The sequence below is a fragment of the Rhinichthys klamathensis genome, unplaced genomic scaffold (genome assembly GCF_029890125.1).
Source record: "Rhinichthys klamathensis goyatoka isolate OS25496 unplaced genomic scaffold, OSU_Roscu_1.1 h1tg000060l_1, whole genome shotgun sequence".
In the NCBI taxonomy this organism is placed as follows: Eukaryota; Metazoa; Chordata; class Actinopteri; order Cypriniformes; family Leuciscidae; genus Rhinichthys; species Rhinichthys klamathensis.
Genome location: NW_026606605.1, coordinates 401896 through 418366, shown reverse-complemented (window position 1 = coordinate 418366; position 16471 = coordinate 401896). Strand labels below are relative to the sequence as shown.

The window sequence follows — 16471 nt, the reverse complement described above, 5'->3', positions numbered from 1 at the left end:
ACCTCACGAATTCAAGCCCACAGCTCCCGAACTTTTTAGACATGTTTAAAAATTATCGTGAGGTCGAGATGTTCGGCTCGGCTCGTATCTTCCTAGCACACGACATGAGCCGCAACATGCGAGCACAACCGATTTCCACGCGATTTCTCCCGAGTGAAAAAAAATCATCTGCGAGCTCGTAAAACAGCAACAACAACAAAATCGCACCGTGTAAGCCCGCCTTGGAGTATGAATATATAAACAGGCGTTTCAGTATTAAATGCATTTTCTGAGAATTTATATTTCATGTTTTGACAGCAAATGTGACATCCATAACGCTGGAATTGCCCAATTTTAAAGAATTTATCCTCAACTAGTTTTTTGGTGTAGGTCTATTTTATTATGTTAACTTCAAATACGTAATACTAATAGTAATTTAAAAATGTGGTAGCCCTATGTCCAACACATCACACTCCACTGTTATGGGGGCAATTTCAGTAGATTTGCTCACTAACATTGTTGTGGAAACACAATAAGAATGGAAACTGAAATATGGTAGTATCGTGCTACAGCGCACATTATATCAGCTGCAGTTCTGGCGCCTCAGTCCCAATACTGTAAAACTCGACGTAGGCCTACATTCACATCACATGTTAATGCAGCGGTAGAGTTACACTCACAGGACACTGCACTTATTCGCAATCCCAAAAGTTCATTATTTGCTCGTGCTTTAAAGCTTTGCCGGGTAAACATTACTTTGGCGTTCTGTTCTAATACACTTTTTCTGAGCGCGTACTGAAGTGCGCGCGCACTGTCAAACAGCGCCAAACTAGATTTTTGTTGGGTCAGACCATAGATAGCGATGGGGGGCCGAGACCGAGAGAGCTACATAAAGCTACATGGAAAAAATATACACCAAACAAGCCACTTTGAAATGTAGCTGTTTTGATGAATACAAAAGTTGGGTGACCCTCCCCTATAGACTAAAAAAGTTGGATGACCCTCCCCTCAACAAAGATTAAAAAGACATGACCCTCCCCTATTTTCCTCCGGTGGCCCTTTCCATAAATACCGAAAGGTCCCTAAATGTTCTGATTCTGAAAGGCATTGTGTAAGCCTACGGATAAATCTTCTCCTAATGACCTCTCTCAAAACTCTTATAAGTCCATACGGAGGCAGTATTTGTATTTATTATTGACAATTAAAAATGAATAAAACTATATAGAAATCTATATTAAGTTAACCTTACACTGAGCGTTTTACGGATTTTTTTCAGATGCTGAAGAGATCGTCCTACTATTTGGATTCAATGCAAATAATAATACCGTAATAAAAAAATGGTTTGTTATCTAACTTTTTCTAACTCAAAGGTATACCGACCAATCACGATTTGCTGTCGAAATCACGTGTTACCGGTTCACACTGACGCAGAACCTCCGCGACCGATAGTTCCTCCATGTGAATGTCGTCGCCAGTCTTATAAAAGCTAATTTGACAAGGTAAGAAAGCAGTATTTGGTGTATCGCCACAACCGTATGATACAACATGTTTATTGAACTGTATCAATGTTTACTGAAAATGTGTTGATAACGTTGACAGTTTCATAAGCTTATTGCTGCGCCTGCCCAAATCGGCAAGGTCAGAAATAGACTTCTGCCCATGACAAATAGCATCTAGGTAATTCAGACATCTGACAGATCTTTACATACATGCAGTATAATTGGAAAATTGTCGAAGCTCAAGATTATTTTGTTTAAAGCACGAGTACTAGTAAAATATAATTAGTTAAATAAAACATTTAATTGTTCACATCCACAAAACATCATATAATATATATATATATATATATATATATATATATATATATATATATATATATATATATAAAACATCTGACTGGTGTAATTTTTTTTTTACATAATTTGTCTCACAACTATTACTTTTATATGTGCTGTCTGGTTGATTCTTAGGTCCTCAGGTGAGATGTGGGTGCAAATGCTTTGATTGGTTGTTGAATAGAGGAAGTCCCCTTTCCAAAATGACCACCAGGTTGCTGTGCAGATGGGCGCGATGGTTTCCTCGCTTCTCTCAGGTTGCTGTGGCCTCAGCCCGACTACAGACTTCCACAGTTCAACACACAGAGCCGCTGTGCCCGATGTCCGTGTCTTGGATCCGACCTTCTGCTAGGCACTTCTGTCAGGGCAATGAACTGGCCAGGATGGAGGAGACGCCATTTCCATATGAATGTACAGATCTAGTCAAACTTGTTGAAAAGGCATCCACTCCACAGGAAGTTCTTCAGTTGTGGGCAGAGCAAGGCAAATCTGCCAGCGATGCTGCCAGGTGTCTGGTCCAGCTGAACCTGCGGATCATGGAGAAGGGCGGCAAAGGAATTCTGCAGGACCCGCGCTTCGAGCACATGCTGGAGACTGTAAACGCTCAGGTAACCATGACAACCAGTCGTAGCAGCTTGAATTGAAAGTCACTTGTCACTGATAAAGATGTATTGGGCCGGTGGAAGATTATCTTGTTGTTCTCACACAGGTGTCCTCAGTGTGGAATGGATCTCTGGTGGCTCTTCTGCGTACGCTCACTATGCTGGGTGTCCCTTCTGATGCCCCTGTACTCCACTCCATCCAGAATGAAGTGCTTTGGAGGATCCGGCGCCTTACCTACCGTCAACTGGGGTACCTGGTGGACTGGGTAGCCTTTCAGCGCAAAAGAGGGTGAGATTCACATGCTTGACAAAGCATGAATCACAGTCATAGACATTAGCACAATTGACCATTTAAAAATAGACCTATAAGGGATGACTAGGCAGTTGTTGAATTAATTAGTGGGGTAGTCTGTTTGTTTATTTATTCAGATTTTTGTTTTAGTTATAATATTTTAATATACATGCAGACAGACTTATAAAAAAAAAAAAAAATTGTGTTGTGACCAGAGGTCGCATTAGACTTTCTCATTGTCCGTCATTTTGACGGACAGGGTCATAAAAATTCAGCCATTATCTATTATTACCTGATTATTACCCATCATTTTCAAGATTTGATTGCTTTTCATTCACATCTTCATTTTTCTATCATGCACTTACAGGACAAGCATAGCACGGTAGATTATGCAGTTTTTTGTTTATAAAGAGAACAGTCAATGACGGATAATATTCAGTTAAAGCGACCTCTGGTTGTGACCCCCTATATTCATTGGTCTGGTGCATATGAATCAGCCTAATTATACAGGGCTTCCTTAAAGGGTTAGTTCACCCAAAAATGAAAATTATGTCATTAATGACTCATGTCGTTCCAAGCCCGTAAGACCTCCGTTCATCTTCGGAACACAGTTTAAGATATTTTAGATTTAGTCCGAGAGCTTTCTGTCCCTCCATTGAAAATGTATGTACGGTATACTGTCCTTGTCCAGAAAGGAAATAAAGACATCATCAAAGTAGTCCATGTGACATCAGTGGGTTAGTTAGAATGTTTTGAAGCATCGAAAATACATTTTGGTCCAAAAATAACAAAAACTACGATTTTATTCAGCATTGTATTGTCTTCCGGTTCTGTTGGCAATCAGCGTTCACGAATCCGCAGTGACGCTGCTGACGTGTTATCTGGTGTGTCCTTGTATTCGGGTTCAAATAAATATGGCTGGGCAAAAAAATGCAAGTCTTCCTCTGTGTGGAAATCCTTAGACATGTTTGCGAAGATTGTTTTGTTTACAGTGTGTGAACCCTCCCTCAGACTGTGAACGAAGCTCGGGCGCACCAGATAACACGTCAGCAGCGTCTTACATCAGCAGCGGCACTGAACGCGGATTGACAACAGAACCGGAAGAGAATACAATGCTGGATAAAGTCGTAGTTTTTGTTATTTTTGGACCAAAATGTATTTTCGATGCTTAAAGACATCATCAAATTAGTCCATGTGACATCAGTAGGTTAGTTAGAATGTTTTGAAGCATCGAAAATACATTTTATATACAGTATAAAATACAGTAGTTTGGGGTACTTTTTTTTTTTTCAAAGAAGCTTTTATTCAGGAGGACACAGCTCAAGGTTTCTGCCCTAAATTAATACAGTTAAATGAATACATTGTTAGCTAACTGCGTGATATATATGTACATTTCTAAAATGCTTAGCTTGGACAATGTCACCTCTGATAACAGATCACTCTAAATTGTAATGTAGACACATGCATTTTCTGTAAAGCTGCTTAAACTATATGTATTGTGAAAAGCGCTATAAAACATAAATGTGAATTGAATTGAACATTCAATTGATCAAATTTAACAGTAAAGACCTTTTATAATGTTTCAAAAGATTTCGATTTCAAATTAATGCTGTTTAAAAAAAAAAAAAAATTTACTTTCTGTTCATCAAAGAATCCTGAATAAAAATAGCTTAAACTGTCTTGGTTTCCCAAAAATATTAAGAAGCACAACTGTTTCCAACAGTGATAAGAAATCTTTCTTGAGCACCAAATCAACATATTAGAATAATTTCTGAAGGATCATGTGACACTGAAGACTGGAGTAAGGATGCTGAAAACTCAGCTCTGCATCACAGGAATAAAATTAATTAAAATACATTTTGAATTGTAATCATTTGCATAATATTACTGGTACTACTCAATTTTTTCATAAAATAAAAGCAGCCTTGGTGAGCATAAAAGACACATTTCAAAACATTTTTACCCCAAACTTTTGAACAATATTGTATATCAATAGAGAATTTGTATGTGCCTGCATTGAATGAACTGATTTGTATGCGTCAATAATCCTGCAACAAGAATTTTTTTTTAAATCACCACTTTTTTTAAACAAGTTTCTTAAGTTCTTGATGCTGTAGTTGGTAGCTGATTTGTTCTTGTAATGTTGTTGCTTGTGTTATGATAGGTATGAAAACGAAGCGCTCACCACAACCCTGCTGAAACAACTGGAGCTGCGCTGGACAGAGCTAAGTGACAGTCGTACCATCACCATTCTCATGGGCCGTGCTTTGCTTTTCTCCCCCTCTCTAATGGACAAACTGGAGGACAAAGTGAGTCCACACACTTTAAAACACCTTTAGCCACCTAGCCAACCAAACATATTTGAACACTTTGCATTATATTGTCTTATGCTTATGTAACTAACGCAGAACTGTATCTTGTGCTTTCCAGGCTCTGGAGTTGGCAGAGAGCTTTAGCGCAGATGATATCCGGAACGTGGCATTAGCATTGGCCTCTCGAAACAGGAGGGCCGTTTCTTTGTTACGGGCTCTCTCATACCACCTGAACCAAAAATCCTCCTTTGAACTGAAAACGCCGTTGCTGCTTGACATCGCGTACACTTATGGTCAGTGAGAAATTGTGATAGCTTGGGTTTTTGCCTAGACTTCCATAAATAACTGTAAAAATCTAATTATCCTCTCATCTTCCTTTGAATAAAAGGTAAGCTGAATTTTCACCAGCCACAGGTTCTTCAGAGAATAGCGACAGAGCTATTACCTAGGTTATCAGATCTGAGTTCCCTAGATGTCACCCGCTGTGCCAAGTCTCTAGCCTTCCTCAAGTGGCTCCACCTGCCTCTGTTTGAAGGCTTTGCTCAGGTTAAAGACTCTATTTTTTAACAAATCAGCAGCACAAAGTAAATGATACTTTCCTTGAAAGCAACCTTTTATATTGTTTGATTGTAATAGTCTCTCCATCGCCAGTCTCCATCTACATACACATACTTACTTTTGTTCCCCCCTCTGTTGTTTACAGCACTATGTGAGTTATAGTAAAAGCTACAGCACTCTGCAGGTCTGTAACCTTCTCATGTCTTTCGCCAAACTCAACTTCCAACTTGGCAGAGGAGAGGAGTTTTACCATAAGGTAACCAATCAGAGTGGTAATATATTGTTGTTATCCTTGATTAACTGTAATGCACTGTATGTTTATGTATGTATGTAATAGGTTTTATTGTATGGCTACAGGTACACAAAGCTCTGGAAGGTTCCTTTCAAAATTTAGAGCCCTTCCTGAAAACAGATGTGGTCTGGTCGTTGTGTGTGCTGAACCAGGCCAATCCTGATTACATCTCCTCTGTTACAAAGCATGACTTTCAGAAGAAACTTTCAGGTGCGAAGGAATGAATGTGCTAAAAATATTCAGAAAAGACTATACTCTCTTTTTGGGAAAACTGCTGAATTTATTTTTCTTGTGTACCAATGTGATTAATATAATTTGCTGTTCTCATTTGAAACACACGGTGGCAGTATAGGAGCATTGTCCAATGTCTGTCTTTACTTTCATGAAGATTGTAGGCATTTTTTTTTTTAGAAATGAATAACATTATTCAGCAAGGATGCATTAAATTGATCAAAGGTGACCAAAAAGACTATCGCATCATAACAAAAGACTTCTGTTTCAAATGAATGCTTTCTATTCATCAAAGAATCCACTTTCCACAAAAAAATATTAAGTGGTTATTAAGCAGTAAGTTTTCAACATTGATAATAAGAAGAAATGTTTTTTGAGCACCAAATCAGCATAAAGTCTCTGCCAAATACATCAAACAGTTATTTTAATTTGTAATATTCCACAATATTACTGTTTATACTGTATTTTTGATCAAGTAGATGCAGGCATGGTGAGCATAAATCTTTCAAAAACATTTCAAAATCTTATCAGCCCCAAACCTTTGAATGGTAGTGTATTTTAAGGAATAGTTCTCCTAGAAATTAAAATACTGTCATTATTTCACCCTCATGTCTATTTAAATGTATGCGGTTCATTTTTCCATGGAACATAAAAGAACAAATTGCAGAATCATCACACGCTTCTTTTTCATAGGCTGTCAAGCTGTGCACTATATTTCAAGTCAGTCTGCAGTCATATCATGTTTTTGTGTAATTGTGATGTTTTCCTGACTCATCCAACAGGTGGCTTTGTGGATCGGACTGAGAACTATCGGCTGAAATTGCTGCATATCTCTGCCTTTGCTCAGCTGGAGCCTCTAGGAATCACTATTAAATCCCCTGCTGTCCTGATGCCAGCTGCCCAGGGGAAAGTGGAGACCAACACCCCTATGCAGAGCAGCCTACACACAACCCTCCAGAGTCTGACCAACAGCCGGACACAGGCCCTCCGCACTGCTGTCAAAACTGTATACGGCTGGACAATAGGTAAGTAGCAACTACAAGGTATTAAACGTCATAGGTTCGATTTCCATTCATGGGTCTAACAGAACCTCCTGATAATTTTTATATCTGTTGATCTATGTTCACCACAGATGGAGAGCTTGTGGTAGATTCAGAAAATAAACCTATTGATTTGGAGAATTTGAAAGCCCCTCATTTACCTGGAGGCGGTGGTCCTGATGCCTTACCTGCAGGGGCACGACGGTGAGTATTCATGTGAAAGCTTTGTTCTAAGAGCACATACAGAGATGATTTCTGATTGTGTCAATGTGCTTGTGTCTATTTGCAGAATAGCATTTGTGTCTTGGGACTTTTCTAACTTCTGCTTCAAGAGCAAGGATCTTCTGGGCCGCTTTGCCATGCAGAAACGCCACCTACAGCTGGCTGGGTTTATAGTGGTGGAGGTGAGATGAAAACATATCTCAGTTAATTTGAAGTATTAAGGCCTGTTCACAACAAGAACACTAACTATATTAACATCCACATTTACGGATAACATTTTATTCATAATAAGTGCACGCTGCAATTATGTTGGAGAGTTTGGCGTTTTTCCCTATTTTCCACCTCGCTTTTAAATTGCTTATGAATGCCCGTGCAGCCGTGCGCATTTTACTTGAATACTGGGTATTATTATTATACGGGGCAATTGCTTGAATACTGGGTTCATTATTATTCTTTATGATTATGTTTGCAGGTTCACTATTAGCATTGGGTTTATTCAAAATATTGCCAAATAGGTGCTTTAACATTTCGCTTTGAAACCAAATCTTCCGCCATCGTCTTGTCAGTAAGCTGGCCTCACTCTCGTCACGTGATAAAAGAAATCTGACTGCTGATGGTCTTCCAACACGCAATAACAGTTCTTATATGATGGAAAAAAGTGATCTCCTTTTTATAGTACCAGTGTTGTTAGCCTGATTAGTTCTATTCCTATTGTAATAGCTATTACATGGCAGGCAGTCCCCCTTGACTTAGGGTTATAAATAGCGTCAGTAAAGACAGAACTGCGGAAAAGGACTCAGGCTCTGTCTGCAGCATGTAGGCCAATCCTGTTAGCCCTCTGCCTCCTGGGGTACAGTTTAATAGAGTTGGCTGGACTTGTCTTGACTTCCAACTGAGCACAAGGCTGACATAATGCTCATGTCATTTGATGCGCTAGCTGACACAAGCCGCTTTAAAAGGCAGGGGTTCGTAACATTTCTCCATTTTCTGAGATTGATTTTGTGGTCACATACATTAGCAAAATTCACCCATTGTCTATTTTCAACTGTGTAAACTGCTTTATACATCGCCACACAAAACCATCACTTTCAAACCAAGCAGAATTCTGTTGGTCAATGCAGCTTGAACCTGTTGCGAAATTCTACATTGCATGGATTCCTATTGAAAATACTATTATTTCGCCTATGAAAATTTGCTAAACAATTACAAATGTGACTGCAATTTTACTCTTGAGCATATTGATTTGTCACAACCCCACTCCTTTTGTGTCCCCCTACAGGTGCCGTACTTTGAATGGCTGGAGCTGAAATCTGATTGGCAGAAAGTGGCTTACTTGAAAGACAAATTAGGGAAGGCAGTGGCTGAGGACATGGCTAAGTGAGCCATCAAGCCTGTCAATAATTTTAAATGCTTTGGACACAGGCAGCTTATAGACATCAACAGGGCCAGACAATAACAGGACTTACAGGTGAGGTAAGGATACAGATATTGAGTATTAGATATACACACAGAGAGAGACTGTTACAGCATCCTCAAGTTCCATGATCCACCCGAACATCAGAGTGGAAATCAAATGCGACTGGGAGCTGTGATCCATCTCTGCAGGAACAGAAAGCGGAGCCTCCAGAAAACAGCAAATGCTCGGAAACAACAGAGTTGTGTATCCGCTGCTTTCCCAAAAAGGAAACTGAGCCAAAGAGCTAGACATATGTTGTGAAATGAAAGTGTGTGACTGATCTGAAGGGCATAAGCAATGTTCACCACAGGAGGAAACAACTCCACATCAATTACACTAAATTATCAGAGCGTTGTGTTAATCCTCCTCAACACAACTGGACGTTCACACTCTACTTCCACTTTTAATAAATACATACACCTTCTGTTTTTGATGTGGTTGCCTAGACAACACATGGGGCTTTCCTTGTTTCCAAGGAGACAGTTGTTAGGATGGAAATATTTATGGAGAAAGGGATTGAGAGTTCAGTACTTAAAGATACTTTTATTACACTTAGAAAGCGCCACTCTATTATTGCTTATTAATGAAAAAGTAAAATGATACCAACTCTACTTGCCTCACCTGATATCTGTACATTAGCAAATGTGCTTGTGATTTAATTAAATATATGAAAAATATGGTTGTATGTAAAGAATACATATCAGATGACAGTTTTTGCCTTAAATATTTATTTTGGAAAGGCCATCATTGCACTGTTATTTGCTGTCAAGCCTGGAGTTACATGTCACTCTGGTCAGTCTTAGTGGACCTTTCTCTTGAAATCTTGAAAAGATTTTGTACAGAGAATGGATTTTTCCACTTAGACTTTCACCTTAAGCACCTTGGTGTTTGCAATGTGTGGTATCAAAAAAACTAATCTCGTATTTTCATCAAAGAGCATATGATGACTGATGTATTTTGCCCAATGTGGTTTGCTAATGTTGGCTGTCTGTAGTCATGCTGTGATGTTTTGCGTAAAGAAAATAACATTCTAGTGAAAGGTGAATCTGGTCTTAATTTATTTCGATGATTTGTACACAGATTTGTACATAGATTGATTGCATGAGCAGACACAGGTTTGGTTTGGTTTGCTGTGGTGCTGAGCAAATGTCCTGATATGGATCAGAATCTAATAAACGTGTTTTTAACAATGAGCTGACTATCAATTAACAATATTGAAATTTGTCTAATGTTTGCTCAGATATGCTGTGTGTACCTTTAAAGCTTAAGGGTGGGCAATTTCGCACAACAGAGTTTGCAAAGCGTCACGAGAGACGGTGTTAAATAACCTCATGGCTCAAAGCACATAACATCACGGGCGTAATTTCCTATTGGGACAGGGGGACATGCCCACGTTCCTGGACACAGGCTCGGTCCTGCTCCTCCGCGGTTGCGGCACAGTCAGCGATGAAACGCCAGAAACAACAACAGGTGACTTTAAACTAGCGTCATATTATCCTGCTCTTATTCATGCAAATGCTTTTAAACCATTTATGCTATGGAAAGCCGTTAGGGCCAAAAACACGCGAATTTTACGCGTATTTCACGCGTAAAATACGTGTATTTTACGCGTGAAATACGCGTTGATTATGTCACGCGTATTTCACGTGTAAAATACACGTAAAATACGCGTGAAATACGCGTGACATAATCAACGCGTATTTCACGTGTAAAATACGCGTATTTCACGTGTATTTTACACGTAAAATACGCGTGAAATACGCGTTAAAAATCAGTATGAACGGGTCCGTGTCATTGGCTGCTGAAGACTTGGGTCTAACCATTTGTGTGAGCTTAGAGGGGTGTACCTTTCATAGACTAGGCTACCACCAGTTTACATTCTATAGATCAGCTTATTCAGGTTTTTTGTATAACCTATATGAATAATATATTTAAATAGCAGTTTTATGACAATTAATTTTATGACAATTTAGATAAAAATAAAATTAACTTGTTTTTCTCCACTCATGCCTTTTTGTAAATAAACACATTAGTGGACATTCTAGCTTTAACATCAAAGCATTAACGTGTGTGGGGAAATCAGTTACAGTGGAGGTAACCAATGCAGGTTTATGATCACTGCAGGTTTAAGATACAGACCACTGTAATCAATATCTGTCTTTGGAAAACAACGTGAGCTTTTGTTGTGCTTACATTTACAGCTATAGCAAGCAGGGGGCGCTTTTTCAAACCTTTTTGTTCTGAAATTGGGCACTCAGACAAACTGTAATTAGGTATACAGGTGATATTATCAATTTAAAGGAATTTAATGACTTAAAGTATTTAAATATGTTATTTAAGGCTTTCAGGATTAGAATGAGAGCTTGTGCTCAGGTCAGGACAGGTATAAGAACTTGATTTGGCTTTCCTGACAGCAGAAGTATTTTACTGCTACCAAAATTAAATATCCTTCTATTTCTTTTTTTCTTTTTCGTCGTTTTCTTGTGTAGCCCAAAGAAAATAGATAGATTGCATTTTTATGAACAAATATTTTTACCAAGATTGCCCCCTTTTGCATATTAGTACATTTACATATTATTATTATTATTATAACAGGGACAATGGACAGTAAAGAACTGTCCCAGAATTAGCAGAGCTAAATTTCATCTGCAGTCCCTGGCATTTGGCAGATGCTTTTATCCTAAGTGCCTTACATTGCATTTCAATGTACACATTTACGTTCTTATCAGTTCTTGCTTTCCCTGGGAATCGAACCCTTGCATGAATTTTGCAAGCGCTAACATTCTACTGTTTGAGCTACAGGAAAAGTAGGAATTTATCTGTAAAACAAATCAACCCAACTCAAGATTTCTAATATTAAAAGTTAACATTTGATTGTGGAAAAGTTTACAGCTGTGGTTCTTGATCAATGCAATTGTAATGAATATCTGTTAAAACAACATAACCTTGCTTGCAGGGACCAAATTACAGAAACGTCCTATCTTAAAGGTATTGTTCACTCAATTTAAAATTCTGTCTTCATTAACTCACCCTCATGTTGTTTCAAACATGCATGAGCCTCTTTGAATGTTTGGTTACTAATATTTGAAGATTATTGGTAACCAAACATTGCTGGTCCCCATTGACTTCCATAATATTTTTTTCCATAGTATGGAAGTTCCACATCCACACAAGAAAGAAACTTTGGAACAACATAAGGGTGTAAATGGGTGAACTATACCTTTAAGCCCCAAGTTATAATCTGACAAGTTCAGTGTTTTAAATTGGTTCCAAAATGAAATCACAGTGGTTACTTAAGACAAGATATTACTCTGACTGAAGTTGTTTCTGCAATACAGCCTCAGGAAACCATTCCAGGTCATAATTTCAAGTCCTCCCTCAGTGTCATATATTATTAACTAATATTCAGGGCAATTTGTACTTACCTCAGACTTGTCAGCAGCTTAATATCCTTTTATCTTAGCTCCATATCCTTTATATCTTTAAACATACAATGCTTTAATAGTACAATAATAAAAATGCAATAAATTAAACTGTGCAATACTCAAATCTATATTTTCTACTGTTTAGTTTCATAAGTAGAGTATATGTACAAGTAATCTTAATTTTTAAGATTTCACATACGCTTTTATTTCTTTTCTTAAATGTGAGCAATGGTGACATGACCAAATTTAAACCTGGGATCAATAAATTATATCTATTATGCAATTTATTTTCCACATTCACAGTGTCATTACATGGACATTTATCAACTTTATCATAGAAGGCTTTAATAAAATAAAGCTAACAGACATAGGCGTCGATTTCGGGGATGCGGTGATTTCGTACCACCAGATTTCGTCATGAGTCATTTTGCACCCACCACTTTTAACTCCCGTCCATATTAATTTGACTTTTGGTTCGATTTTTTGGACCGTTTTCAGTGGTTATGAGGAGCAATATGAGAGAGAAATTTGGCAATCATTGTCTGACCCAGCAAAAAAAACAACACTATAATACATTTTTTATTGATTTTTCTGTTCGCATTTATGAGGGAAAAAACAACGTGTCAGTTCTCGTTTACGGACGTGAGCGTTCTGAAAGCGGCACTAAAAGACTTCTTTAAAACTTTCACAGAGACCTCAAACAGAACAGCTGCCTTTCTTTACATTTATTTTCGTTTTATATTAATTATATCTTAATTTTAATCAATGTTTCATGAACCAATTGTCTGGATTTATTTAATAAATAAGAAGTAAATATAGCAGAATCACGACATGGAGGCGCCGGCGAGTGAATTGGAGTTCGTCTCATAAATTAACCGAAACTCGGCGTATAATGCACATTCACATTCACAGCGTATTAGACGCATTTATTATCATTACTTTTACCGGTTCTTTGTGGCAAGCTTTATGCGTGCGGTCGTGCGCTTGAGCACAAATTATGAGCTTTTGGCAATTTTTTTTTTATAATTATTGACAAAATTAGAATATAGTAAAAGGATTTTTTTGTGTGTGCGAAAGTTTTGGGTGGGCCTGTTGAAAAGTGGGGCCGTGCCTGAGCTACAGGACATCGTCTTTGAAAACATAACCTGCGCGAAAGAGAGAAAAAAAATTAATACGTCATTGTACCCAGCACTTCTGAAAATGCACTGAAAATGCACTTCCGAATGCGTCTCTGTCCCCAGCACATTTCAAACCAAACTGACGCCCATGATAACAAAGATAGATTTACAGGTGACACTGCAATGACTACCCTTTTAAATTGCTAATTTAACCCTTTACACTTTTTTTTTTTTACATCAGCAGGGTTCACTTGGAATGCTCCGAATGCAATGGGCAAACACGGTCCTCAAGGGTCAATGCCCTCTGCCCTGCAGAGTTCAGCTTCATTTCATTTTTTCTAAATGTAATAAATTTTCAGTGAAATCAATTCTGATTTAAAATAGTAATATGTTAACAAACTAACCCACAGTACCTTTTATCATGCAGATGATTTGTATGAATTTATGATCACAAGCTTGGATGTGTTCTGTCAGCTTGAGGAAGGTAAAGTAAGTGGGGAACTGAAAAAAAAAAACCGAGTTGGCTTTATAGCAGTCTCATTTCAGTAAACTGCTGGTTAGGTATGAAATATGCCACATGGTGTCCGTAAGAGACTTGGTGAAAATATGTTGGAAATTTGAGAGTAACCTGTTTATTTGTCACCCCAACAACTCAGTTATTAACAAGGATTGAATGGTTGTACTTAGTTGTGGGTGTATTAGTGTGTGGTTTTCCATAGAAACAGAAAATGCAGAGTAAATATTCTAACATTAAATATTAGAGACAACACACTGACAACATACATTATTATACTTCATCTCATTAAACAACAAATTAAACCCCATGTAGCCTACTATTTAAATCGATTGCTGGACGTCGTAATGTTATTGTAGCATAAATCTGATTTAGCATTTTATTAGCAACCCCCACCCCACCTGTTCCACCCACTTTTTAAAACAAAGTTACGTCACTGATTTTTATGTTTATATGTTTACTTAAATGTTATATGGTGTTTTACCAAAGTGTCTAATCATTTTTACAGATAAATTGCTTTAATACCAATTACCAAGGTGACCTGTAAAATACTTCTGCTGTCAGGAAAGCCAAATCAAGTTCTTATACCTGTCCTGACCTGAGCACAAGCTCTCATTCTAATCCTGAAAGCCTTAAATAACATATTTAAATACTTTAAGTCATTAAATTCCTTTAAATTGATAATATCACCTGTATACCTAATTACAGTTTGTCTGAGTGCCCAATTTCAGAACAAAAAGGTTTGAAAAAGCGCCCCCTGCTTGCTATAGCTGTAAATGTAAGCACAACAAAAGCTCACGTTGTTTTCCAAAGACAGATATTGATTACAGTGGTCTGTATCTTAAACCTGCAGTGATCATAAACCTGCATTGGTTACCTCCACTGTAACTGATTTCCCCACACACGTTAATGCTTTGATGTTAAAGCTAGAATGTCCACTAATGTGTTTATTTACAAAAAGGCATGAGTGGAGAAAAACAAGTTAATTTTATTTTTATCTAAATTGTCATAAAATTAATTGTCATAAAACTGCTATTTAAATATATTATTCATATAGGTTATACAAAAAACCTGAATAAGCTGATCTATAGAATGTAAACTGGTGGTAGCCTAGTCTATGAAAGGTACACCCCTCTAAGCTCACACAAATGGTTAGACCCAAGTCTTCAGCAGCCAATGACACGGACCCGTTCATACTGATTTTTAACGCGTATTTCACGCGTATTTTACGTGTAAAATACACGTGAAATACGCGTATTTTACACGTGAAATACGCGTTGATTATGTCACGCGTATTTCACGCGTATTTTACGTGTATTTTACACGTGAAATACGCGTGAAATACGCGTGACATAATCAACGCGTATTTCACGCGTAAAATACACGTATTTTACGCGTGAAATACGCGTGAAATACGCGTTAAAATTCGCGTGTTTTTGGCCCTAACGGCTTTCCATATTATGCGCGACAAGACAAAAGAGAACGCGCTGCCAGTGAATGTCCTCCTGATACACGCACGACGCACAGAAAGACGCGCGCCAGTTTCGAGTTCTATTTCGCCGAACGAACAAAAACACACATGTATGCCAAAATGTCCGTTTTGTCGAGTATCCTCACAAGAAACAGTCTTAAATGAGTTAAATAAAATCTTAAATGAAAGTAAAGAGTTGTGAGAAAATGAGATGCGTGAGATCCTGTCAGCAGCACCGACAGGTCTTAAAGTGACAGCAGCCTCTAATTCCCTCTGTCAGTGTTAACCAAAGAACAAAGGGAACAGACAAAATTACTAACTGTTCTTGACTAAAGAATGCTTGTAGTTTTAATAAGGATTAATCTATATTTAATTTATATTTATGCAGTGCGGACTGTTTGATAACCTTATATTCAATTTCTGTATATTTCATACCTGTTAGACAGGAAGGCACAGGTAGGCCTACATATGACGTTTATTATGGGTTTATGTAAGGTTTGTTTTAAGTTAACTTATAAGTTGTTATATTTTTTTTGGGGGGGGGGTTCATAAACAGATGCCATTAAACAATTGTTTTAAATATACTGTCTTTATGTTGTTTCTACATTACAGTGGAAATTGAGGCTCACATTATTTAAATTTGTATTTACACACAAAACATTAATGGCTTACATTTTGACTTTATAAAATGATTCTCTAAATTCTTGGCGATCGGCCCCTATTAACAATAAAGAAAGTAAGACATATTTTTCTTATACATATAGCCTAGCCTACTATTCTTTTTGGCAGAATTTATCATTATAATCAAATTATCTCCTGGTTTTTATAGTCCCTAAATGTATGTACATCCAGGAAATGGGATTCAAATCGAAAACATTTTTCCCCATTTTGTGTCTGTCCCTATGAATGGGAGAAAGTGGCAATGCCATGCGCTCATAGACAATAAAAGAAAGGGAATCCGCTGGAAAAAAAATCCCGCCTTCTAACCTGATACAAGCTCTGGTTGCTATAGAAACAGTCAGTGTTCCGAGACACCTGCTCATGACTGCACATGCGCATTGGCTAGTCCAGCCTGAAAAATTACATTTTTTGTCATGATTTAAGATGGTGTTTAGAAAAAAATT

General features: G+C 37.7%; 1 protein-coding gene across 2 annotated transcripts; it reads left to right on the top strand.

Moving 5' to 3' along the window:
- Positions 1 to 1358: 1358 nt before the first annotated feature.
- tbrg4 (transforming growth factor beta regulator 4) lies at positions 1359 to 9753 on the top strand. Of its 2 annotated transcripts, none has more exons than XM_056249471.1 (12): positions 1359 to 1478; positions 1950 to 2422; positions 2524 to 2705; positions 4873 to 5017; positions 5139 to 5313; positions 5409 to 5566; positions 5724 to 5834; positions 5936 to 6080; positions 6884 to 7126; positions 7234 to 7345; positions 7431 to 7545; positions 8643 to 9753. In XM_056249471.1, the coding sequence occupies exons 2-12, from the start codon at positions 2018 to 2020 to the stop codon at positions 8742 to 8744; spliced, it is 1893 nt and encodes a 630-aa protein (XP_056105446.1). In that variant the 5' UTR covers positions 1359 to 1478; positions 1950 to 2017; the 3' UTR covers positions 8745 to 9753. The 2 variants fall into 2 exon arrangements, with proteins under 2 accessions (XP_056105446.1, XP_056105445.1); XM_056249470.1 differs by having other exon boundaries at positions 1360 to 1478; positions 1958 to 2422.
- Positions 9754 to 16471: the final 6718 nt, after the last annotated feature.

Excerpts from the sequence above, each read along its gene's own strand:
- tbrg4 (XM_056249471.1), top strand. The coding sequence starts at position 2,018 with ATGACCACCAGGTTGCTGTGCAGATGGGCGCGATGGTTTCCTCGCTTC. Across the intron at positions 5,314-5,408 it reads TGACATCGCGTACACTTATG|GTAAGCTGAATTTTCACCAG; the intron begins GTCAGTGAGAAA and ends TTTGAATAAAAG. Across the intron at positions 7,346-7,430 it reads TTACCTGCAGGGGCACGACG|AATAGCATTTGTGTCTTGGG; the intron begins GTGAGTATTCAT and ends GTCTATTTGCAG.